The sequence below is a fragment of the Hylaeus anthracinus genome, unplaced genomic scaffold (assembly GCF_026225885.1).
Source record: "Hylaeus anthracinus isolate JK02 unplaced genomic scaffold, UHH_iyHylAnth1.0_haploid 5, whole genome shotgun sequence".
Taxonomy (NCBI): Eukaryota; Metazoa; Arthropoda; class Insecta; order Hymenoptera; family Colletidae; genus Hylaeus; species Hylaeus anthracinus.
Genome location: NW_026535322.1, coordinates 1,395,379 through 1,421,613, shown reverse-complemented (window position 1 = coordinate 1,421,613; position 26,235 = coordinate 1,395,379). Strand labels below are relative to the sequence as shown.

The 26,235-nt window shown below is 46.7% G+C and overlaps 1 protein-coding gene across 7 annotated transcripts in view; it reads right to left on the bottom strand.

Moving 5' to 3' along the window:
• LOC128895339 (myb-like protein P) overlaps positions 1 to 26,235 on the bottom strand; it is a 91,918-nt gene that overhangs the window by 17,522 nt on the left and 48,161 nt on the right. For 5 of the 7 annotated variants that reach the window (XM_054157856.1, XM_054157857.1, XM_054157852.1 and 2 more), the window contains 2 exons: positions 7,160 to 7,300; positions 5,181 to 5,307 (listed from right to left, as the gene is read on the bottom strand). In XM_054157856.1, the coding sequence (XP_054013831.1) occupies positions 5,181 to 5,307; positions 7,160 to 7,300 (268 nt within the window). Of the gene's footprint in view, positions 1 to 5,180; positions 5,308 to 7,159; positions 7,301 to 11,421; positions 12,158 to 26,235 lie in introns of all 7 variants that reach the window. The other 2 variants (XM_054157854.1, XM_054157853.1) reach the window with 1 other exon arrangement.

The following is a 26,235-nucleotide window of genomic DNA, read 5'->3' as shown; positions in this document are numbered from 1 at the left end:
ATCGAATTTGCTACTTTTCGACCGTGGTCACTTGGACTGACCGTACAATTGTAGGTAAACATTCAACTATCGAGATCAACAGCTCACGTAAATCCCAGATAGCAAATAGCTCTCAGTATTCGCTGAGATCATTTGGGTAGACACGTTCAATCCTAGAGCTCAGCAAAATTTTATTCGAATTTTAAACGAAGTCAGTAATAATAATATCTATTATTGCGCGGCACGTAATTATAAAAATAATTAAAGCATGGAATTGTTTTCATTCGGAGCAACTCGCAAATAATTAATGACGAGCGACGTCTTTTATTCCGGAAAAATATCTGCCGAGAAATTTTTCCGCTAACTCATTTGTCATCCACGGATGCGACGTTTATGCAACGTAATTAATTTAACTGTAGCGTTCCCATTACACTGGGTCATTCTACATTACTTACTACATATCTTACACTTGTGATTTTAGATTCACACCATATGGCGCACGATGCAATTAAGGGGAACCGTTAACCTATAGGGGTTGGGTTAGCTACGTTGCTTCCAAATTGGACCACTGGTATTTAAAGCAAAATTAAGAAGACTTTAATATCTGGTGAATCGGGAAGAAACCACATTATACGCGATGTTATTTCACAGTTTGCGCCATTACGAGCAACTGTTAAATATCATCCGTATTAAATCTTGCCGCTCAAGGCAAAACGCTTTAAATTTGCCTGACAGTGAATGGGTCGAATGGCCAACTATAACGCGGTGTTCGCCAGTTAGCGGCGTTTAGAACGTCGATAATTAGGATTGACCGGTCTGTCCCCTTCCCTGGCGAAAAGTTGGACCATTAAGCGCCAAAGTGGAAACTATTCGAGGGAAAACGAACTCGTCCGATAACGGGTAGCGTCTGCTGGTTTTTTGCGGCAGCTTCTTGTTCGATTTACTCCGTTGAAAAAAAATCCCGAGGTCTTGTGAACCGCCCCTCGCGCGGCATCACCGGAGCGATAGCCAGGAAATGAAATCCTGCAGTGTCCGGGGTCGAGAAAAGAGTAGCCCCAAGGCGAAGCGATCGACGACAAGAAATATATTTTGGTGTAAATATCGTGGAGTAAACTCGAGACAGATGCCCCTGGTCGTAATATCGATGTACCTTGGAATCGAATCGTTTAGTGAAATATCCTGACTTTTTCGAGGGACGTAACTCGACCTCGTCGGTGCTGGAATTTTTTCCCTTTGATCGAAGAGAGGTATTCTTCGCCTCGAGTTATTTAGGGCTCGGTAAATGGAACTGAATTTTATAATTAGAACGAGTTCGTAGTGTTTTTCTGGTAAAAATGAACTCGAATTCGACCCCGTTCGTACTATTTTTAATTACACATAACTGGAAATGTTTACATTTGTTAACATATAATTAAAAATAGTCGGAACGCGGTCATGTTTGGATTCGTTTTCAGTGAGAAAACTTCACCGATCCATTAGAGATACTACCGCGGACATACACCGAGACGTATAAAAATTGTCGCTACCGGGTATATGGCAGCTGACCGACTTTTGTTTAAATATTCGTTAGTCAAGCCAGTCGACCGGCGGGTCGCGATAATTAAAGACAAACAGTGGTGAGAAATCCGTCGTTGTATCGAGGTACTACCGTACATATTTTCTACCCGTGTGCGTATTCTTTTCCTCGTTTTTTCTTTTCACAAAAAAAGCTTGCATGAATTTTTTCAACTTTAATTAACTTTTGCCACGTAACAAAAGATCAGTTCTGGCGGAAATTAACGAGCAAAAATTGTTCCATGAACGGCATGGATCTAATGCATACGGTCGGTAACCTGCGGGGTCCGATGGCCCTCGTGACTCCCCGCGAAGAAGCTTGCACACGATCGAGAGTTCTTAATACCGAGCATTGCTCTACAAAGACTTGAAAAATAATTTGAATTCCACAAACTAGAACGAGGACTTTACGGATTACCATTCAAGAGCAATAATACAAAAGCAAAAGTACTCAAGGTCCCAACGCAGCGACCTGCAAATTCTCTCAGGTATGACGATTGCCAGTACGAGAACGTACTTCTACGCGTATAAACGTCAACTGTTCTCGGCTATATTGGGTAATATAAAGTTTGGGATTCGCTCTGCAGTCGGAGACGTTGGAACTCCCCGCTCACGTAACAAATACAATTTACGTTTTAACCAGTTCCCGAGAAGTTTCAGACATGTATTTTCTCATAATTTTGCCGCTATTAACACTAAAGTTAGGTGTTCGTGCGTTAATTTTGAACGTTACAGCAATTTAAATGTAACATAAAGTATGAATTCGCGTAACTTGCCGCCGTCCTTGTTATTTCCATTATTGGTCCACGTGGGTGACACGGTTCGAGCCTTCTCCAAGTGATAACGAGCTGATTGCAATAATTGTTCCATTAACGCTTTTAGTTATGTTTGGAATTTCAATACGTACATTTAATAATGGACGTCTATCGGAGAAACTTAATTGAAGTCGTTTCAACAATTATTCCGGTATTACCACACTTCCATAATTAAAAACTCTTTGTTTTATTTGTTAAATATGTTCGAGAATCGACGAATTAAATTATTTCTGTCGTTATATTCCGCGAATAAAATTAAGTAGAGAAAGGGGTGGATTCGAAGATTATCCGAGGATTATTTACGCGTCGAACGGACCACACCCCTATCTCGTGATCGACGATCAATCCGAGGTTGTTCTGGGGCTTCGATGGAAACGTTTGTCGAGCAATCTCGTAATCAAGCTATAACTACTATGATTCGCAGACAGACCGGAACTCGATTACCGTGTCTGGTGGTAAGAGGTCAACGCGACACGTACGCTGAGACGGATTGATCCCTTCGATTTATTTTCCAGAAGTCCTCGATCTCCCGTAAACCAAATCGACGCTGACCAGTCAGGGATATTCGGCTCCTTGTACAGAGTGACACCACGCGACATCAAACCGTGAAAATGTATTCCCTGAAAAGAGACGAGGCGAACACCTTTTTCGAAGACGAGTCTACCCTGCGATATGAAAGTCGGACGACGGGAGAAATAAAAGGAAACACCAGGAGGAGGCCAGGGACGCCGAGAAGAAAGCGGAAACTCCGACAAACCCCGAGTAAAAGTTTGTTCCTCGAACTGGAACGAATCCCTATTGACGAGCAGAAGGCAACTTCCACCGACTCTATAGGAAATAGATTACGCGAATTTCTGGCCGTAACGCGATCAGAGAAGTCCTCCGTTCAGCCTCGGTTCTCGTTTCAGACCGCCCCGTGCCTCGCTCGATTGCGCCATTTCGACGATCTCTCACACGCGACTGTACGGGACTCCCCGGAACTCGGTTGTAGGAACCGATGTATCCTCGGCCGTGGAATAGGAAAACTTGCCGTGACAACGGGTAAGAGTGAAGCGAGAACCGGCGGAGGAGCCGAACCGTGAGTAGAATCGACGGACACTCGAATCACGCGCGTACCTCCCCCCCCCCCCCCCCCCGCCTCCGCAACCCCTGGAACCCTTTTCACGCAGGGTGGAAGGAACATTGGTTCCGTAACGAGCGACGGTTTCTGCAGATGCGATCGCGTTTATGCTCCACTGGCAATTCCAACTTCGCTCGAACCAAGTTAGATGATGCTCCGAACAAGAGAGATATCAGCGGTTGCAATGTTTAAATTGGCAGACTCTGCGTTCATACGGAAATGCGCGAGGTCGAAGAAAATTATACTAGAACGGAGTTAGCGTGGATAACGTACCGTTCTCGGAAAATGGCCATTCAGGCGCTAGAGCCGCACAATGGTATCGCTTTGGTCTATCCCGCGAAAGTCTCGACGATCCAACATCTACGATAACGCATAAAACCAGACGCCATCTTGGGCGAAGGTATGTCCAAGAAAATCAACGAGTATTACCTTCCAAGATCGAACCAAAAGGAGCGGCGGATTATCGGCGAAGATAGGCCCATGTATCATCTGAATCCGAAAGCAGTCGAGTCCCGAGAGGACCATCGACTTCGACGGGACTCATTCTATCCGCGAAATCTTTATTGAATTCCATATTTCATGCGCTCATGACTCGAGGTCCTTCGATATTCTATTACGTTCAATCCTTGTAGAAATTACGAGACCTGGTCCATTCGCTCGAGACGAAAATGCGCGAGAAGCTGTGAAAATATTTTTATCGTGTCGATTGTTTGTTAACGTTCGCATGTTCGGTGAAATTAAATGATAAATTACTTTCATAACTATATCTAGAATGACTGGACTATTCTGTGTCTCTCTGGTAAAAGTGGAATTCGGCAAACGCGATATTCGTCGACGCATAGATACCAAGCCTTTCGTTTTCCCTCTTTCTCCGACCAACGTGAGCCATATTGATATATTCACGATCGCCGTACCCATACCAAAAGGGTTCCCCGGACCGAGAATTCCTCTTGATTCCGCTTCTAGTCGGTCCCTGTCCGCTATTTTCTTGGCTTCGTGTTCGTTCTAGCCGCAAACGGGGATCGAACTTTCACTTTCGAACGCAATATGCCAGGGCGCCTGGACTCCGACGAATTGGATTAACGAACTTTATCATCGTCCGTTTTATAGGCGAGCTACCGGAACGGTATTATAAGGGATCTGACAAAGGGATCGAACAGAATCCGAAAGCACGAGTTTCCGTTCGTTGGTTTAAGCGATTGAAGCAAAGAGAGAGAGAGAGAGACCGAAAAGAAGTTTGACAATTTTTTTGCGAGAAAAGTACAGAATCTGGAATCTAAACGCTACCAGACACAACCAAGCCAGACAGTTGTAACGTCCCAATATTCTCTCAAGGAACTTTGACTCTCATCTCTAAACTCTAATTGAACCTTCTATGAAGCGTGAAGGAGCTCATTTGTCAAATCCTCGCACTGCACTAGATCGAGCTAGGTCTAAACTAGGCCAAGGTTACCGCCTACGATTTCGCTAGTTTCATGGCTTCGTGACGAGTCGATCTATTACTGATGCGAGACAAGCGAATCGATTCGCCATCCGTCTTACGGTCAGAGTTCAATCGCCCTTGCTTCGCCGATCAAAGGCTCCAACCGTCTCGCCCTTTCGATGGAGGGTTAAACGTCGACCGTGAGTAACGCGAACGGCGCGGTGACGGAGAAAAACGGCTGGCGCGGTTAGGTTCGATGGAATCAACGAACTTATATTAATCGACTTACTCAGCGTGGCGTTGTTGGCGCGTGACTGGTCGGTCTGCGATCGAAGCAATCGCAGCCGATTCAGCTTGCTCTGTTGTTGGTCTAGCCTGTGCCTTAATCTGGCGAGTTTGTCCTGCTGTGCTGGCTCCTGAAACAGTGAACAACGCTAGGTGAATTACGGCGTACGCGCTGGGAATTTCGTCGTTATCGAAGCTAGCGTCTGGTAATCCACGGGCATAGCCACTGAAATTACCAGCAGCCTTTCACCGCGGAAAATAAGATTGCTCTTGGCTTCCACGATGTACCTCGTAGACCGTTAAAAAGTCCCTCTACTCTATCCCTCCCCGTTTTCAGCTTAGAACGAAAGCTGTCCTAGTCGAGGACGAAGCGGATCGGATGGAAGATCAGCCAGGAGCCGAATAAAAGGTTCCATCTTCGGTGGTATCGGGTTCGTGCTCGTCCTCGAGGATAGAGCCTGCGAGGATTAGGGCATTCAAGTCCTCGGAAATCCCGCCTGAGTCCTGTCGCGGGATCCGCCTATTACTTGGAGTCGTTCGCGAGCGAGGAATGAAGACGTTGGAGCCTGATGATTCTCCTCGCGTGATACGTGTCTGAGCACACACATCGGCGGTTTCTGGTCTCGCTGAAACGGACCACCTCATCTCTAGCCAACTGATGAGTTCCGGTGGTCTTTACTACGGCAAAATCATCGATGCGGAATCGATACGGGCTGCGGTTTGTGTATGTAGTGCGGTTGGTGACAACTTCGTTCGACTCCATTCTGAATACTGACTGGATGCTACCTGTCTCGAGTCGCGCGTAAGTCGCTTCGTGTGGACAAGGCCTAAGCACGTTTACAAGCTCCTACCTTATCCAGTACATGGAGAACAGTGTTTAAGATTCATTGCTCTATTACTTTCACCATAACATGCTATTACTTCGAACACGGCCAGCAAGTATAAATGCTCCAATCGTGAGCCAGCGAATAATTTGAGAACTTGCGAGCGTTATCAACGATAACGACCGCGCTTAGGTGTTCATATACAGGAAGCTGCTGGACAGCCGCGCAAAAAGAACTCGAACGATTCCAAGGTGCAATTGCGATTCTCTGATTATCTATCGCGGATACACGCGAGTACGAATCGTACAAATTGTTCGTCCTGTGTCGTTTAAAAGAACGATCGATTAATTAAAGATCGTTTGGATCCAGCGTACATATGGGATAAGCTATAACCAGTTCCGTCGGGACTTAATTCAAATCGCATTACTGGCTTTTCCCTGGCGACTCAATGACGCGTTAAACTCGACTTCGCACTCGCTACTAACGCGATCAACGCGTCGTATCAGCTGCCGAGAGATTAAGGAGTTTCGAGCCAGTCGGTGTATAGGGAGGTCCGCGGACGTGGAACGAGACATATCTCTTCATCTCATCGGATCGTGTCCCCTTTCCAACTGCAGTTATTAATACAAAATTTCAGATCTGTGCGTTTTTATCTTCCTCCAACATTCTTTCTCAACCGCAACAGAAAACTAAATGCGACTGGTGCCAATTTCATGGACCACCCTGTAGTAAAATATCGCCGTCTCGTTTAATCTCGTTAATATCGTAGAAGAAGAGACACTTGGCTCGTTACCCGAGGCTCCTCGACACGCTCGTCAAGGAGTAAGTACGCGAGACAAGAAGCCTGACACACATCACACCCGTCTTCTTCAAGAAGAATTCTCCAGGCCAGGGGGCGTTACGCGCTCAACTAGCTCGTTAAAGGATGCAGGTAGAGCGAATCGAGTGGCTCGATTAAAATTGCGTTTAATCGCTGATTCGAACGCCTCCAGACGTTCTCGACCCGCTCTCATCGAGGGCCATCGTGCGATCATCGAATTCGAGCGAAAGGAATGAATTAGAGGCAGAAATAGGGAGAGCCTGAGAGCCTTCTGGGGTGAGGCACACCCAATAGCACGTAACCAAAAATAGATCTGACAGAAATTACGACAGTTCTCACCTGTGCGCCTCGAAGCACGGCTAGACGGGCCTCTCTCTGCTCCAGGAGGCGCCTCTGCTGGGCGATTTCCCGCTGTTGCCTGGCCGCCATGCTTTCAAGCTCGCTGAGCACCAGCACAGCACCACCCCCGCCCACTGGTAACTGAAACAAAACGAAGAGTACGTCAGGAAAAGGATTCGCAAACGTTTACTGCGAGACGCTATATCCGTGGCCACCGTTGGTAGAGCAGCTTAGCTTCTTCGAACTGTAGAAAAAGAGCTTTGATTTAGCGACTCGACCGCGATCTCATTGACGAGCCGTTTGCATTCTTTAATTTCAGTTCAGAGAACACGGAAATCCTCCGTTGGGGGCCCACGATTCGCGATCCCTCGATCGCTCCAGAGTCCTAGGGTTCCGAAAGAACCCGCGAACTACCAAATCCCGAAAAATGGCTTTCTCTCACCGGGCTCTCGATAAACCACCGCGAAGATTGACTGCAATGTTTGCCCTCAGTCCTCCTGTGCGGTGCAATCGCTCCCAGAGCTCATCGATCTTTCCCCCAATCTACGCTATCCAAACAAAGTGGAGGATCAAACCTCCCACGCAGATTCCTCAGATCCTATCCTACAGATAATCGGGTCTACACAATAAAATCGTTCCGTGGTCGATGTCGCGGGATGCCTAGCGTTTTAAATGTCAGCCTGCCATTTCGTAACATCGACTCGCGGGAGAAGGGGGGCCTAGAAGGAATTGAAGAAGCGATTTCGCGACCGGCCGACAGAAGTAAATGGAAAAACGGAAGGCAACCAACCGCCACGCTAGGGATAGGTGTAACAGTGGCGAAAAAGAAAAAGCGAGACGCACAGTGGTAGGTCTGGAGTCAGCGGACGGACGTATCGCGAGCGTTCGCAGTTCTTTTTGTTTGACCTCGTGCACCATCTGGAGAGGACCTGCCGCCGATACCAAGTAGAATCCCAAGGCCAACCTGGCCCTTCGAATTCCACAGCGACAAGGACTCCTGGGCAACCTTCGCACATCAACGAAAACTCGTCGAACGACGGATACTCGCTGCTACACCGTGGGATGAAATAGAGAGTCTACGCGTTGCCGCTTCGGAGGTGGGTATACCCCAGTTACATCCGTTAATCGTTTAACTTTTTCTTTTGTAAATAGTCCATTTTGCAGAGTGTGCTATTTATTGCGTTTTCAAGACCTTCCTGCTTGCGTTCGATGGCAATCGGCATTTCGTAATTCCATCCTCGAGATTGGCACGAGAACGTGCAAGAATTACCCTAACGGTGCTAGGATTAGCCAGCTGGTTTTCCTGTAATTAGGACCTTCTGGTACCGACTCTGCAGCAGCATACTTGGCTGGTCGAGCAAGCAGGTCTTGGCCAGGATACGCGCGCAAAAATTTTAAACGCACGCCATGGAAACGCTCGATTTAAACGCGTTGTTTGTTTAGAATGGAAACAGTTGGTGGTCTTCTGGCGGAGGATCACGATCTATCCAACTTTCATTGTCATCTATTAAGGTTTTATTGCGACCGTGCTCGTTCGACCGTTTCCCTGGTCGCATTGCTACGATTTCGTAATTAAACGTCCCCCGTTTCACGAATTGAAGAAATTGGATTGAACGCGCGCCGGACTCTATTAAAATTTCAATCTCTCTTCTACGCGTCCTCCTTAACCGAAGGCTCTCTCTAGCGAACGATGACAATGGTTCGGCGGTGAACGACATCTCGAATCGGGGAAATCGAGTCGAAAATGAAGCGCGGAAAAGCGATGGCTTGCCATAAATTGAAAGTCAGTCGCGAGCTACAAAATACTTGGGTATTTGTTTTTGGAAATAGTAATAACAAGAATATGGTCGATGCAGCTACAACAGCAATCAATATATCGTTTTTCGCCACGAAATAGAATATCTGCCTCGTCGTGATAACCCAGATAACAACGCTTTCGGATAGAGGGTGCGCTGGTCGTTCTAAATCGTTCCTAGTCGAAACTCTCGTATACACGCGGGTGTGCTTATCGTTTCGTCCGGCATGGAAATTAATTTAGGGGCTTCCTCCATGGGGACCTGTTTCGAATGTCGCGCCATGCAACCCCCAGAGTCGCCACCAGAATTTATAATACGCAACGGGAGGTTTTATTGCTACTCTTTGCTCATAGAGGTCCGTGGAACCTTCATCGATCAATTAATCAAGAGTTCAGCATTGCTAACGATACACGAAAATTCGAAGGCACTCGGAATTCATCGACAAAGAAAGAAGACGAATCAGCGACGATCCAAAACGACAGACCTCGCGTTCTTACTCGACGTTTGTTATCTTTATTAATGTAACCTTTCCAACTTGGGACCAAGGGGGATACGTCTTCAAAAGGAACTGGAAACTTCTATTCTATTCTCCGTCTCTTAACCCGACGATTTAAATCCGTCGCGGTCTTTACGCTTCGCTCTGAATAATTTCGTTTCTTCTTCGAGGAAAATGGGCGATTCTGCCGATTGAAATCGCGCTTTTACGCAAGGAAGAATTTTTCCCAGCGAGTCATGTTTGGATCAGACCTCCCCGAGACTTAAAACCCTTATACCCTACTTTATATCTCGTTCCTGAAAATTAGGATTCAGATTAAATCCCTTCGAGCTGCTTGCACCTCTCATCCAATGATTTCTCTTTCCAGAGCGTTCTCGTTAAAAAAATTCTACTCCTCCGAGAATTTCCCTATGTCATCTACCACGCCAACGATTTTACAACGCACGCCATTTTATTCAATCGAGTTCCATCTTCTTCGAAGAGTTTCTTAACCCGAGGATTTACGTTTCAAATCTCTCCAAGATCGTTACGTTTCATATTTTTATACGCGAAATTACCGTTGCCATTTTTTTTTCTCAGCGCACGAGGACGCTCGAACGCGTGTTCTAACTCATACAATATGGATTACCGAATGAATGGAACCGTAATCCTATTTGAACGCCGAGTGAATAGAAAACTGGTGACTATAATCTCGTTCTAAATCGCCTTAACACATGCTCGTCGAGTATCTTGCTTTGAGCCTGCTACATATTCAACGTCTATCTCGGGTCCTAAGCGTCGGTAACCGTCGAATCTCCTCCTCTCGATCAACCTCGATTTTATTATCAATCGTTTATTAGTGGTTTTTACTAACGGTGCATCAACATTCCCGATGTTAATTAGTTCTGGCGTTCGATTCGAATCTTTCACGCGTGCATCGGACTGTACAGAGGCGATTCTAGTTAACTCCGAATGTTATTCTCTTTATATCCGGCCGTTTCGCGGGCGCATGCACGCGAGATAATGAATAAACAATTACAGCGGGAGAAGAGCGATTCACGCGACTGCTAGGAATGTGGTAGCCGCGAGGAATGCAATATCGAATGTCGCAAGGAACGACAAGAAATTCACGAGAGGGTTTGGAGGATTATGGGATCCTTCTGGCCGGGTTCCTTCGGAAGGGTGAAAAATTGTACGGCTGAATTTCGGAAGATTCTTTTACTTCCCCGTTACGTAAAGTTCTGTCGCGCGAAATGTACGTCACGAACAAACTAGCGATCAAGACGCCAAGTCCCCCGGAACGAGTATACCGAGCTTCCTCGTACCAGAGCGGGTTAAACGCGAATCCTGCAATCAAATATAACGAAAGCCCGTTGCAAATCTCGCCCAGAGCTTCCTGGAACGAACTAATTGACCCCAACCGCGATGTCTGGTTCTCGTCGTCTCGTCAGAATCCAAGCGTCAAATTCTATCGACCCACTCGATCCCTCAAAAGGAACGTTTTACGTCGCATGGTAAAGTACGGTCGCTCTTATCGGTAGTAGACGCTGCATAGTTCTGGAAGACAGCCAGACACGGTAATTCCAAGCGGTGGTAATTAAGGAAATTCGTCGGAGATACGAAAAGGGACAGTTTCCGAGGGAAACGCATAAATACCCTGGATATTTCATCGAAATAATCCCTGTGGGGCAATCCTGGTTCCTGCGAGCTCCTTACAAAGTTATCTCGCGACAGTTTAAGGCGCCCGTAACTATTATTTACTCCGCGAACTCTATCCGACGTAGTTTCGTTGAACTATGAATGCGTCTCCCTCGCCGTGCAGTTGTCCCGTCAGTTTTATCTAGAATAAGTAACTAACCAACTCGTGGCACACCGTGGAAGTTCAACAGGGCGTTGGAAAAAAGTTGGCGGCCATTGGGGACCCGTGACACTTATCGAACATGGTCGAAGAACACTTGCTACGCGTCCATCGTTGAAAAGTAAAATCTTACCTCGTTTTCGTGCTTAGCGTTCTCGTTGCATTCCTGCTCCTTGGCGTCCACAGGTCTTTCCTTTACCGATAGAAGTTTTTTCGGCTTGCGTCTCGATCGTCCGTGACGTAGCTTCACCGTCACGGTTTTCGACTTGCTGAAGCTCTCCGCCGGATAAACGCACGCCAGCATCGTGCTCGTCGACGGTTTCGCGATTATTTTCGTTCGATTTGTCCTCGAGTCTGGGCCTGAAAGTCACGCGCGCGATTCCTCGGCTAGCAGACCTTGAGCGCGAAACAATGCTCTGCGCTTTTCTGTCGTCCAGTCGCGCCTCGCGGTTCCATTGACCCGCGGCACTCGTTAATCCCAGGGATCAATTAACCCTTCGAGCAACGCGAACAAGACGTACACTCAGGACGTCTCAAAGTTCAACAAAGAAGCGACGAAATACTAGCCGCAAATAATTGGCAGTATTGGTCAGTATTGGCACTTCTCTCCGATTTTTGGATCCCGATCAGGTTCGACGGTGCAACTCACTTGGTCGTGAAACGACAAAGAAACCATATGCAAATGTATATAAGAGACTGTGTAAATATTCGAGTGGTCAAAGTTGAAATAATATCAGCGACGTTTTCGCGTCTCTCGACTGAGTTTCCTCGTGTTTTCTTCTCCTTATAACGACGGTTCGGTCGATCCTCTCGATTCACTGTTTCTCGGTGTCGAGTCTATCGCTGGGGGACCGATACGCCTCGGTTTTCTGAAATATCACAGAGACAAGCTTGCGTTAAAGCGCGACGACGAATGGTTCGACGACGACACCCTGGGTCTGGGAAACCGGAGGACGGGAGCATGGCCAATCGAATCGAATCGAGCCGAGCCGAGCCGAGCCGAGCGGCGATAATTAACGATTCGAGTCGCGCGTGCAATAATGCGAGCCCGAGTGACGGTCCGCGCGGTGAATGCAGTCAGAGTTGCAACGGAGAAATCCGCATCGCGCGTTATATTCCATTACGCCTGCCAATTAAAACGCGAGCGAACTCGTCCGGTTCTTTATCATCGTTGCTTCGTATTGTAACCCCCCTCCCGTTACACCGTGCCCCGATACCACGTGAAAATAATGCAAGCTCGATAGAAAATATCCCTGTACGTATCCTGCCACCCACGTCGAAAGGTTTCATACGAGGGTGACAGATAGAACGGGATGTCTGTTTTCCTGTCACTCGAGGCTGGGTTGAAATGAAACCTTGGGGAGCTGTACAAGAGGTTAAAGTAATGCATACGTATTCCTTCAAGGGAGGAAACTACTCTCGAAGTGTTTACTAAATAATAGTAAAATAATCCAACATGTACTCTTTTTGCTTACAACTCTCTACACAAAAATCCGAGCTCCGAAGGGGTATGTTCCCTTGACTTTCTAATAAGAATTTATTAGGGGGACCGAAAAATAATCAAAATGCCTTCGACTTGGAAAAGTTTCTCGATAAAAAAATCGAATCGTTCCATTTGTTTTTATTTCCATGGCGTGCAAGGTAGCCTAAAACTGCATAGATCTGGAACGATTCGCATTCGGACGACGATGACCGGAATCCCGGTAACAACAGGCTCGAGGAGTCCGTGACGCATGGAACGAGGACGTAAATCCAATTTCGAGAGCAAAGGATGCTCGAAGCTTCGTAGGAGCTTCTATCATCGCCGGTAATGCGACTCTTGTTAATTACATGTAGCCACGTTCGCGGACCCAAAGGGAAAAGGGCATCCGTTCGACGCATAGCTTTGCCGATTGTCTGCTGCTCGCGGACCCTCCACGAACGTTCACGTATTCCGCCTTTGATTCCGAAAGCGTTTGCAAGCTGACTGCGGGACATTGCGCAGCGAGTTTCGGTCGTTACGTAAAGGCTAACAGCCGACATCATCGACTCTGTAATTTCGATTGCGTCGCGCGATTTAGCACGCTACCGTGAGCTGAAAGACGCTGAAGAGGTCTTCTTCTACGGAATACTGAAGAATCGCGTCACTTTGCCGATTTTTACTTTGTTGTAGCGGATTCAGAATATCGTGTCTCTTGACCTTTAAAAATATGTCTGCCAAAGAATTTGGTTGAATACGGAGGATCGGCAGGAATCGTGGAAACGGTGTATACTGTTTTCGGTAATTATTCGACACGGCCGAGTATCACCGAGAAAAACGTTTTCGAGGGAAGCTGTTCAAATCATTAGTGTGACGTTTGTTTTGAACGTACGAGAGGCAGAGAATTTTTATTTCCGCAACGACCCGAACAGAATCATTACCGGCGTGGACCTCGAGTGGGTTTTTCAAACGGCGTTGAATGGGGCAGTGCGAGGAAGAGCGAGAAGGTAGGATGCGAGGATCGCCAAATGGAAAATTCACGGCGAAATAAGTTTAAGAACCAACAGGGCACGAAAGAAGAGAAAGAGAAATTCGTGAAAGCTGGTTCCTCGGTTTTTATTTGTGGCAAACGGTGCTCGAGTGTCGCCGCTTTCGCTTCTCGCCCCGTGCGTTTTCGCCTTAATTTCGGTTTCGTCTCTGAATGTTACCTACCGCGGAGACTTGCAACCGTATCCGAAGTTGGTCGAGCAACGATCATCGTCGCAATCGAGTTTAACGCGAGCGACGTTTTCGTGACGAAAATTAAAAGCGTCACCAAAGCAAACACTCTTCCGTTAGACAACGGTTACTTTATCGTATTTCCTGATGTGTAAAAAAGGAACGGAAGGGACCACCAGGTATGCTCTCCGTTTTCCGTGCCCGTGCCCGTACCCGGTGACCGCGACGACGAAACGTTAATTAAATCCCGGCCCACTCGATCAATCCTAATATTTTCCAACCACTCGACCACCGACGCTCGAACATCCCTTGGTGCGCTATCGTCGACTTTTAAAATGAGACGGGGAAGGAAAGCGACGCGCGGAGTCCATTTCCAGGAGAGGAAAACTTAGCATCGCGTAACCGTCGTTTATTAAACTAGTGTATCCGAAATCGATAGAAGGTGGAGGGGTAGGCAATGTGCAGCGGAGGTACACGACCGTCTGTGCGATAGAAAACAACGGAAACGACGGGTATCGAGAACGATTAAGCCCCCGCGGTCCAGATTTTCTGAGTCACGCCGAAATGCGGTAGAACGAAGGTTTCGTGGAGCTAAATGTACTTTTCAAGTACAAGCGTAACAGTTGCGAACGATAGCAAGACGATTTAAGAAACTGTTCGCTCTCGTATATTCGACTCCATTTTTTTATCCAATCTACTATTCGAACAGTTCCAGCTCTTGTTTAGGAAATCTCTGACGCGCAGAGAGAGAAAATACTCCATGAAAAGCGCGCGAAAAAGGGTCGCGGTAAGCGAATCAAGGAGTGTCAAGACAAATAGACGCTCTCGGCTCCCCTAAACGGGGTTGTATTATTTAATTCCCGACGGCTCGAGGGGAAAAATCGCGGCCTGATTGCCAGGCTTTTCTGCTCTCGGCGTACCAAGAATAAAAGCATTCTCGTATAATCGATATCGTGGGTGTTAACAATATAAACGTTATTAGTTTGCATTAGCGGCGGGAGTACGTTTAGCGAAAACGTTACAGTGGTATGCGACGTTTCTTTTGAGTGGCTAAAATATTCGACTCTGATCTTAGCACAAGAGTAGACTCGAGAGCACTAGTTTTACACTGGATCTTTTCGCGAAGCAGCTGCCTCTTCTCGAGCATATAGAAGTCAATCACGCTCCGTTAAGTTCACCGCAACGTTCGTCTTCTGATCTTTCGTTTAAGAGGCCTCTCGCGGTCTAAATAACTCGACGTATGATCGAGTTTAAAGGGTTACGTCACTTTGTTCGTTTCAAAAAATTCAATTTCTTTTGTTTGTTTAGAGTACTCTTTACAGGGAAAAATAATTTCACGAATAACAAGTGCGGTCAGTTAATTTAATTTCTTTTAAGACGCATAAAGTCACGTGCCCCTGCTGCCTCTGGCTTGTTCCGGTACAGGACCACGTGCCATCATCACTGAAAAGGTTAAGCTCCGTACAGAATGTGTAGGCAAATTCTGGCCAATTTGAATATTCATCGGCATGTTATCGTCGCTACAGCGCGTCGTATATCGACGCCCATCTGCGTGTTACGATCATGGCAATTTTGAAACGTCAACGAGCGCCCCCTACTGTCCTCCATCTAATTTTTCACCCTTTGTTCGACGATCGAAGGAAATCAAGTTCCATCGAAAAGCTTATAACCGACACGGCGGCGCATTCGCTGTTTGAAAATTCTATTATCCGGGAAGCTGTTCTATCTACGACACCGTATTCTATCCGTCCTCGAAATTGAATATTCTATGCGGTTCCGTGTATAGTGAGTACGCACACAATTCATCCTGATTCTGACGCATGGTTCACCGCGATTGAAATGATAATTCGACGAATTGTGGTACAAACAATCAAACGCCACTGTAAAAGCGCCAATGACTACGCGACCCGTATATCGGAAAATCGATAAAACTTTTTCAACATTGAAATAGAAAAAACTTAAAGCCGAGAGTCATAGATTCTGCATTTTTCCACATTATATATAAAAAAAAAAAAAAAAAAAAAAATAAATATCCACGGTCTACGCGAACGTTCAAAATGTAGCGTTTCGACGTCTCGATTTAGAAGCACATGCGCGAGCTTATGGCTGAGCAATTTTCGTGAGAACATAAAAATCCACGCGGTGAAACGAACGAGTCATTGTTATCTGTCAAAAGTTCTCTCGTTCGGAGCAGCCATATCTCTTTATTAATTCGGGTAATGGAGGTTCTCCGGAGTACTAAACTGGGGCGCAAAAACCACTCGTAAAAATACAGAGAAAAAAGACGTCTCAATGACACGGTAGGTCTTGAAAACATACAGTTGCGCGGAAAAATATCCGCCCACGGTTATCGATATATACTCCATGTGTAAATAATTTCCAGATCAAAACTATCGCGTATAAAGTCTTACAAATTTATGTCGGTTGTTTCAATTTTAATGCCGAATGAATACGTAAACCGTGTTACGTCCACCGGGTGGGCGGGTACTTTTGCAAATAACTGTTTATATGTGCCGAAGTAAAAAAGCATATCCCGTCGGTCTGGAAGAGCGTATCGATGGCACAGTAGATTTACGAATGAAAAATGGGCTGCAAAGGCCAAACAACGTCGAGTACGTCTCGATGGTGGAACACGGATCCGATAAATCACCGCGGGATAAATGGATCACTGATCAGAAGAAAATTGCTGCTACCTAGCGATCAATGCTCTCTTCTCGAAGCTCTCTAACGTCGTATTTTTACTTAGATATCTCGAGACGCCAATTGTATTGTCCTCTGACCCTACCTCCCAGCTCCTCCCGCTACTTCAACGGATATTTTTCCCTGTAACCGCAACGGAAACCCTAATTGGAACGCCGTTGTCTACGATTAAGTGTACTCGAGACGGTAGCGAGAGTTTCCATTTTCCGATAGGATCCTCGGCATCGCATTTACCGAGGACGTTATATTGGAACTGTGACAAGTGCTCTGCGTAATGCAAACGAACACGGATTTCACGTGATTTAAACATCGATCACGATGCGTTAATCGTTGTCTGGATGAGTTCTCCGTCAAATATTCACCAGTCGACGACCCGGTTCGTTAAAAAACGATAAAGGCATTGTCCAGTCTAATTTCCAGGCTAAACATTTGATCGTTCGCCGGAAAAGCAGGACAGAAAAATTCACGAGCGAGTCACGGAAGTATCCTGCAAGTCGAGAGGAAGTCTGTAGATCAATCTCGCGTCAATCGACGAGGGGCGTTAAAGGAAAAGGTCGTCGCTTAAATAAGTAATCGACAACGAAGAAGCATCGTGCGAGAATTTGTCTCAAAGGGGAGCGTTGCTAACTCGTATCGGCGCCTCTGATCGATCGTCCGACACTTTCGGAAGGGAATCCGAATCGCGTTCTATCGTAAAAGGCTAGAGTGCTCGATATTTGCCGAGGAAAAGAGGTGAAACGTCGACGTTGCATCGTGGTTATGTTTTTATACCGTCCCGCGTTCAGAGATAAATGCATTGTAAAATAAATCACACAACCAGACGATTCACGTCTCGACGGTGCATTTCGCGAATGCACCGTTGCACCTACGAAGGAAACTAACTCGGAGGAAATTCGATCAGGGGACGACGTCCAATTTTGTCAGGCATTGTCAGCTAAGAAAGAAGACGCAAACCCGCGTCAATTTGCTCGGAGTGCCGTACACTGCGAAACCTATAAATTCCTAATCCTTAATGGGCTACGGGTAGCCGTAAAGGGGAATAAAGGAGAAAGGCACCCCGTCTGGAACGTCGCCAGTGTACATCAGTTCTAGGGTTTAGTCGGGATCGAACGCGAAGGGCTTCGTTTTCACTCTGGAGCAGGACCTGCCTCAACCTTTCACCGCTTCGTGGCTACTTAGGCGAACGAGACCGATGATGAATGCGCGCGCCAAGACGTGTATCGATGATACCACCCATTTTTCTTGGTGAACGAAAGTGCTCGGAAACGGGTCTTCGACGTGACGGACGATAATTAATTAATAACCGTTTCGACCTCTGATTTCTGAAATATAATTATAAATAAAGTTATCGACGATAGGGTAACTCCATGGTGAAAATTTCACGAAAATCTTCTAATAAGTACACTTCATCAGAGAACAATCTCGAAACAGGTTACCGGGAGACGCGTCAGAAACCGCGATATGAATTTTTAAGAGAGCTTGTACTCGCAGCGCGGGAGTCGCGTTTTAGATATAATTCACGGTCTGCGGCTATAAATTATCTGGGCTATAAATTGCCGTTTCCTGGCCCCGGTGTATCGTTAATAACGACGAGGAAGCGAGTAACAGGTAACGTCCTTCGATTCAGAGCCAGCTCCGCTCCGCCTCTCCATTTTTTTTTCACCGCGGCGAGAGGAAGAGAGAAAGATAACTCTTCTCAACTTCCGTTCCCGCCGCGTAATCCTCGCTGGATGTCCATCGTCTCGAGACAGGACTAACCGATTAACGAAACACGATGCTCGGTGATTTCGTACATCCTCCGTGGAAACGCGAGACGAACTAAGTAAACCTCCGGCGTTTACACTCGTCGACCGTTCGCCGTGTTTCAGAGTTGGCCAGAATTTTATTGGAACGAAAAGAAACACGCTCGGTCCCTGGACCAACAAACAGAGGTCAATTTCTTGAAAACAAAATTCAATCATTCAAATTACTTTTCTGCTCTGTACGCGTACGTATAATTTGCAATTTCGTTGAAAACGACCGTATAACTTATGATTCGGTTAAATGCAGATCCTGACGAGTCGACGCAACTTCGTGCAGTTGGATGAATTTTGCTCCAACTACGCCGGTGACTCCTTTCCGCGGATCGTAGCGCAAAACGTAAAAAAAAAATATATAGTTGGGCGCAGTTTGCCCGCTTTGTTTGCTTAACAACGGAAAAGTCTTCTCGAGGAAAGCGAAGAGTAGTAAAGTGGTAACTCGTGCGAAGCCGCTCGGCGGAGAAACACGACGAGCAAAGTTCAAAGTGTCACCGATTGTGCGCGAGACGGAACGAAAGAAAGAGAAGGAAAAAAAAAAGAGAACACACGGTTGAAGGTGGAGATGAGCCCCACCTCGAGAACGAGGGACAATGCCACGGGGGCGACGCAGCCTTTGTGTGTAAAACGATCTTGGTTTCGCGCCCTGGTGTCCTGCGCCTGCCTCGCCTCGTTTTATCCTCTCCACCGCAATCAGAGACGAATTGTCCGGTACGCGATGCGTCTGATTCAAAGATGAACACCGATTCGACATTGCGATTCGGTAATTTTCATCTCAAATTTGATTTACTTTTCGAGAAAAGAAATTATTTAACCGATCAAAGCATAGATTGAAGGTTCACCGCGAATTTCGCGTTCAACTCCACCCGTTGCCATTTACTCTCATTCCCACGATAAAGAGCATCGATAGAACACCTCGAGACTCCCAGAAATCACGGAAGAAAAGCGCGATAAATTACCGCGCGGCTGACAAGTACAGCGATAAACGCGATATCGTAGCACGAGTTTGACAGCCTCCGTAATTTATAGTTTAAAAAAAAAAAAAATGAAATTGCTTAATGGCTCCGTGACCATTCCATATTTTTTTGGCGAATAAATCCCGAGGTAACCGCGATTCCTTCACCTCGTCGACGGGAACAAAGAGTTCGATTGAGGCTCGCGGGGCAACCGAAGTCACCTCGAATCGTATTTTTCATCGCGCGAATAAAATAAGACGGATACGTGTCAGAGTTCTCGTGGAAATACGTGAATTCTCACGTGAAATGACGTTTCTGCGTCACGTCTATGATTTAATATAAAAAGAAAGTATAAGAATACTCAGGCATCGCGGGATCACACCGTTAATTTGGTTACGGCTTTGTTACGAGAGATTTTCCAAACAGGAAACTGTGAAATAATTGAAATCGAATACCGTTCATTTGAATATCGTGTTTCAAAACTCTTCCGCATTGATCGAATATGTTTTTTTAATTTGTAGTGTATCATGATGCATTTTATACGTGGTTTTAGCTTTCCGCGATATCAGTTTACGTGGACAGAAAATATTTTTCTCCGACATTGGGAGCCTCGGGGATATTCGTTTCTTTTTCATCGGCTTCATCGACTAAGAGAGAGGCGGCGCCTGGTGCGTAACCAGGATGCGCGGTAGAATATAAGAGGATAAGATCTAGATTGAATGCCAGCTCGAGCAAAGACGCGTAAATACTTAAAAATGTTGCGTTTCGCGGAAAAAGCGGAGCGCTCCGTTTGACGGTCAGCCATGAAATGCTCGGTAAAAATGCACATTCGATCAACAGGACCGCGTGAAATGCCAAGGACGAAGGGTCCGAAAGCGCTTACAGACCTCGTGGACGACATTCAATCCAGTGGCAACTATCGATCCTTGGTCGACATCGACCAGATATTCCACTTTACGTTCCAAGCGCTGACGTTCCCCAACGATCCGCGTAAACGTCGCTGCGTCTGACAGACGGCACCAAGCGCGCCGGTACTCTTGGGATTTTTTTCGCTATCCAACAGAGAATTATTTTCCATTGGGACGAGGTGAAAAAGCTTACCGTGACCATACCAATGGATCACATTTCGGACAACGCTGCCAGGGAACGTCATTCGTCGACTTTTCCGCGGTGCACTGACGTCTACGTGCTCGATACAACGTGACTGACGGCGCAAACCAACTCGAACGGCCATTTTCCATGGGTTATAATCTCCAGCGAGAAACGATTGTTCGGTGACGTCGACGTCGATCGACTTCTGAGTAAATAACCAAGCGGGCGTCCGACATGCACGCAACGGGACGGGACGAAATTGAGTTTCAGGCGAACTGACGTTTCCTTCCTAGCCTTTCTCCCTGTCTTCTTCCAGCAGCGACGTTTAGGAAACGAACCTGTCCGACTCGTTCCCCCCGAACTTTCAGAGATCAATGACGGCCACGTCGAAAGTTTTGGCGTCGATGAACCGACGCTGCCACCCACGCCGGAAACGCTCCAGCCAGCTGAGGAGCTTCCTGAGACGATTGAAACATCCTCGAATTCCGAAGGATCCGAAGGCTAGGGGGAGATTGATAAAACAAAAGTTTCCTACGGAATCCTTAGCCTACCATCCCTGTTGTAATCTAAGTCGCGAGCTTGGGAAGGCTAAGAACCACCGAACTGACTCTACCGCCAGGATGAACGGCTGCTTAAAGATTCCAGAACCCTCTGACGCAAACCCAAACGCTCGCGAGATACATTCCGCGCCAAGGGTCATCGAAAATTTAGGTCGCCGTCAAGTTCCAACTAGATCTCGACAAGAACACTGATTTCCGTGGTGATTGGCAGCGTTCTCACAAAAATGCCGAACAATACAACCGAATGGAAATAAAAGAGGAAAGAAAATCTCTGTGTGCTTCAGCCCGTTGGATCGAAAATTTATCCAATTGACGGAAACTAAAAACCAATGCCCCTCTGTCGCCGACAGTAAGCCGTGCTCCTGCTGACCGAGTCGAGTGCTTTTAATTCGAACCGAGTACTCGACCAACATTCCACACCAGCGCTGCGATACACGCCCGAAACGTTCCAATTTTTCATCGACCCGCGGTGGAGTACGATGGTCTGCTCTTGCGATATCGAAAATTCGACGCGATCAGGGATTGTTGACGCAACGCTGGCCAATCCTGTTAGCGCCAGGGCGAGTAGACCCCCGCGAGAGTATCTGTTCCCTTTACTCTACGATTTTCACTCCAGACTCGTGTTGATTCTAGATACCGAACCTAGCTTCGAGCAAGAGGATACGCAGACCCATCGAAGAGATTTTGCTGGTTCCACCTAACTATGTGGGTTTTCGTAAGGGATCCGTCGGATTTAACAGCCAAGCGACCTGGCCGAGACAAACTGACTCTGCTCGCGACGTGAGAAAAATCTCGCGAAAGAGTTAAAGAGGCGATATGGGAAGTCCTTGAGCACGCGTGGCTTGTCGTTGACAAATGGACGCCCGAGAGCGCGCCAAGGGGGGCATAAACGAGTCTGTGAGCGACGCTAGGTTGGTCAGGGTGACAGGGTGCAAGCTGACTCGTAACTTTTCGAGACAGTTACGCAAATTGCTCTCCCGACAGTGCGCCTATGTCGCGAGAGACACGGAAGGCCATGGCGATTTATGGAGATTGGAGAATCCTCTTCAACTGCGAGCCACCCTGTCCCGTCACGGTCACCCTACAGTGTCCGTTTTGAAGGGGCGCGCTTCTGACCGTCCCATTCGTCGCGCGAAACAGGAAACTCGTCGGTTATCTGTTTAAGTAAATTCGCTACTCGTTTAATTTTATAGATGAGGACTTGTATTCAATCAAGTCTAAGAGATTATAGGGATTGTTACGTCTGAAATGTTCGTTACAAGAAATACAGCATTCTTTGGAAACAAGTGCAGAGCAGATTTTCAAGATACATTTCATAGAAGATGGGAATACCTATGGCAATTACGAGCCGCGATTAGGATCCTGTTTACGGGACTCGTGATCCAATTTCATTAGAGCAGGATTACTTGTGACCTAGTACGGTTTAACGCTGTAAGCAGCTGTATAACTTGCCCTCGAATTCTAGACTTAATTAATTTATACACTGCGAGGATAATGTTGAGGGAATGTGCTGCACAGTGCATCGTGGAGCAACTCGAGGCCTAAGAGTTATACGGGCCCATAGAGGGCAAAGTTAGTTTTAATTTGATTTCAATATTCTAAAGATAACTGTTGGCCTTCTCTACTTCGAGTAAGCAGCCCGGAAATGAGCACCGATCAAAGATTCGATTGTTACCGGCGGATGTTCTCAGACGTTCAGAGGTCGGAAAAAGGAGAGATGCACAGGCGACGAGATGGAGAAAACGTACCGTAATGCGCACGCATTAATTCGCTGCATTTTCAGCTAATGGACTCGGGGAACGAATTAAGAAAGTTGTCGCTGAGTAATTAGCACCGTAGCCGAGCGATACAATTATGAGAAAAAGGTTGACGCGGAAGGAGCATCGCGATACAATTGATGCGATTTTGTCGTCGTCGCGGCTCGTTACGCGATGCACCGTTGCGTCAGGATTTTATAATCTATAACGGAACGTGGGTCTTCTATTCGGATTTAAAAACCACAGAACTATAGAAACGGAGTGCCGCGAAGAATTGAGAGGAACACAAATGGCTCCCTCGTTTGGGAGAGTTAACGCGCGGGTGTAGCTTCGCTGATTTGCATGCAATTTTCAAGGATGAATGCACGAAAATTTCTCAAAGGCAAGTTAACATCAGCCACGCAATAAATTCGCGATTGCGTCGTGTCAGAGGCAGGCTCGAGAAGGAGAACATCGTCGTTAACGAGGTAGGACGACGCGTAAAAGGATACTCCAGTTTGGTCCAGCTGGGCTCTCGACCGGGGACGTTTTCAAGCGTGCCGCAAACATCGAGGTCGTAGCGCTGCTCTCGTTAGAACGCAACTTGCGCAAACTTTTCCCCGGAAAAGGTAAAATTCAGTTAACCAGCCGAATTCATTGAAAACCGATTAGATAGGTGTCTAATGTCTATCATAACCGTAACAGTAGTCAACCCCGCCTCCGTGTCGCAATTGTGATTATATTCGCGCAACTATCAATTACAAACGCGAGTAATCGACAATTACTATTGTGGTAATTACTTAACCAACGCTGAGTAATCGATCAAACGCCTAATTCTGACTGACGTGCAATCGTTCAATCGCAAACTGATCGCCCTGTTTCTGTTCTAGACTACCTCTGCACGGATGAACGAAATGGCATTCATTTTCCATGAGAGCCTTCATCCAGCGTAAAAACGTAAACTTTGTTTCACAAATTACCTTCATTCGTCGCGACAGGTAGCTCGCGCTAAACTCTGTAACGCAGAAAACTGTACATAATGCGTTTTGGTCGCGCTGCAACCATTCACTCCGACCTCAAAGCTCCATCGCCGACAAAAGGACCACCCCACCGTACCCATTTTGCGTGCATTTACATCAACTTCCGGGTCGTTGGAGAAGGAACAATGGCGGTGGGCGCGACGAGATTCGGACGCGCTCCGAACACAGAGGGAACAATGTCGGGGGAGAATTTTCGCGCGGAGTCGAACGGAACTCAACAGGTTTTTATCCGTGGCGGTTCGAACGCGGCTTACGAATCCACCGCCCGATAAATCTCCACGGTTATTGTTGTCACAGCAAGTTACGGGCTCGCTTCTGTCGTCAACTTCCATCTGTACAGGTAACCAAAGCTGAACACACCGTAGGAACATTTTCCAAAACATTCGTAAAGCATGATTCGAAGTAGATCGTATTGTACGATTCGTTCAGCTTTGCTGGTCGCTGTATTCGACTTGCAGTCGACGAGCAGATGCGTGCGCTGTTATCTGCGAACTCGGATGGATAATAGCGCGAGGTGATAGATAACCCAGGCCGACCCTTGCCGGTAAACTAGAGACAGTTGTTCATAAATAGATATAGAATCCATCGCGAGTAGCATAGGGTTCGCTGAACGTGTAAATCTGGATTTTAAAAAAATAGAGAACAATCATTTGTGAAATACCCCGTAGACGAAGATTAGACGTTAGCTGCCACTAGGCACATAATTTCTCGTTACTTTTATTTCATACCAAGACTGCCTTTGCTACAGAGGGATAAAACCATGGCTGAAAGCAGCCCCTCGTGACCATCCATCCCTCAAGGTAACGTTTCTCGGTCTGTGGGATGTAACAGCGTGAAATTCGTGGCGGAAAATCTCGCCAGTAAACCAAACAACCTTTTCGACGCTCGCCTTTTCCAAGAAAACGCGATGCGGTTTAAGATTGTCTCGTGGGAGACGTTGCTTTCTGCTTTACGATGTTTCGATAGACGTACGATCTATCGAACGAGATAGGGGTGAGTTTACTTTGAGCGCAGCGGCTTGAAACGCGATTCTGCTTCAAGTTTAATTTATTATGAATTTTTATTAAGATTCGTCGCGCCAAGACGAATCGAAAAATTCTTTTCCGTTTTGGAAATCAAGGTTCGGTTATCGAGATACGAGCAAATAAACACTTACTCGAGCGCGCAAGCTGATTAGCTGACCGTTTGCCAACTTTAATTGGTTCTATCTGGGTAACTAAGCGCCAGATTAAAAAATGGTAAACAACTTTTCGATTTCTTTTTACGCGAGGAATTTATTCCGAGAGAATCACTCTTTATAAATCACCCTTTAAGTTTAAGTAACAAAGAAACAAAATCCCCAACGTACTTCGAAACTGAGTTCATTCGGATGCTTCCGTGCGATAAGATCGCTTGAAATTCTTTCTCGCGTCGAACTAGATCCAAGTGCTATTCAGACGAGCGAGTTTCCGTATCAGAAAACTTGGAAAATGTAAAGCGTCGCGGGAAACTTGAGCGTCAAGGGGGTCTGTCGAACTTAATCCCTCTGTTAATTACCTCGCTAATACTTTCGTCGCTAAAAGTTCGCGATTCTCGGAGAACCATCGTTCCACCGCGAAACTCGGAACTGCGTATACGATGCCAAGAACAATTATACACGGAATCAGTTGAAACGCATCCAATTTCATTCGCATCTATTTGCTCGCTCCATTCGGGACAAGAGGGCTCCCGTCGAGGAAATTGCAAATTCGTTTTACACGCATCGGTTGTCACGACAACGAAGACGCGTCGAAAGTTTCGAATACTTCTCGTGTTCCGTAAGAGGTGATAAGTGATAACGGCAAACCGGTAAAAGAACGTTAGGAATTTTCGAGTTACCGATACACCACAAAATGCGAAAGAGGGTGAAACGCGTCTGGCTCGAACGTGAACTAATCTCCGTAATGCGGTCTTAAACCGACTGGGTCTGAAAGTCGACCAGTCCGATAAAGACTCGCCCCGAAGAGGATTAATCCCTGTGAAGGATACTCGATTCCGAAATTCTCCTTTCCCCGGATAATTGTTATCCGGCTCCGTGCAGCGCAATTACCGAGAAGATATTGCGATTAATACTACGAAAGCGAGAAAGAAGCAAGACTAGAGGGAGAAGTAAGAGGCAACGAATATACAGGGTGACATTCTTGAACCAGGAAAGGGCGAAAGTGTGACGTGATCCGTTAATTCGTCAAAAAGTTGCGAAATTAATTTCGCGTTTAGTTCTTCGAGTGCGAGCCGCGCGAATTAGCGAGGTCGGTCGAGCGGAATTCTTCAACCCTGCGGGACCCGCGAGCTGTGTTATACCGCGTTGTTGTTCGCTACGCCAGCAGAATACCTCGCCCCTGGCACTTGTTGCCTTGAATTTCGATGCACCT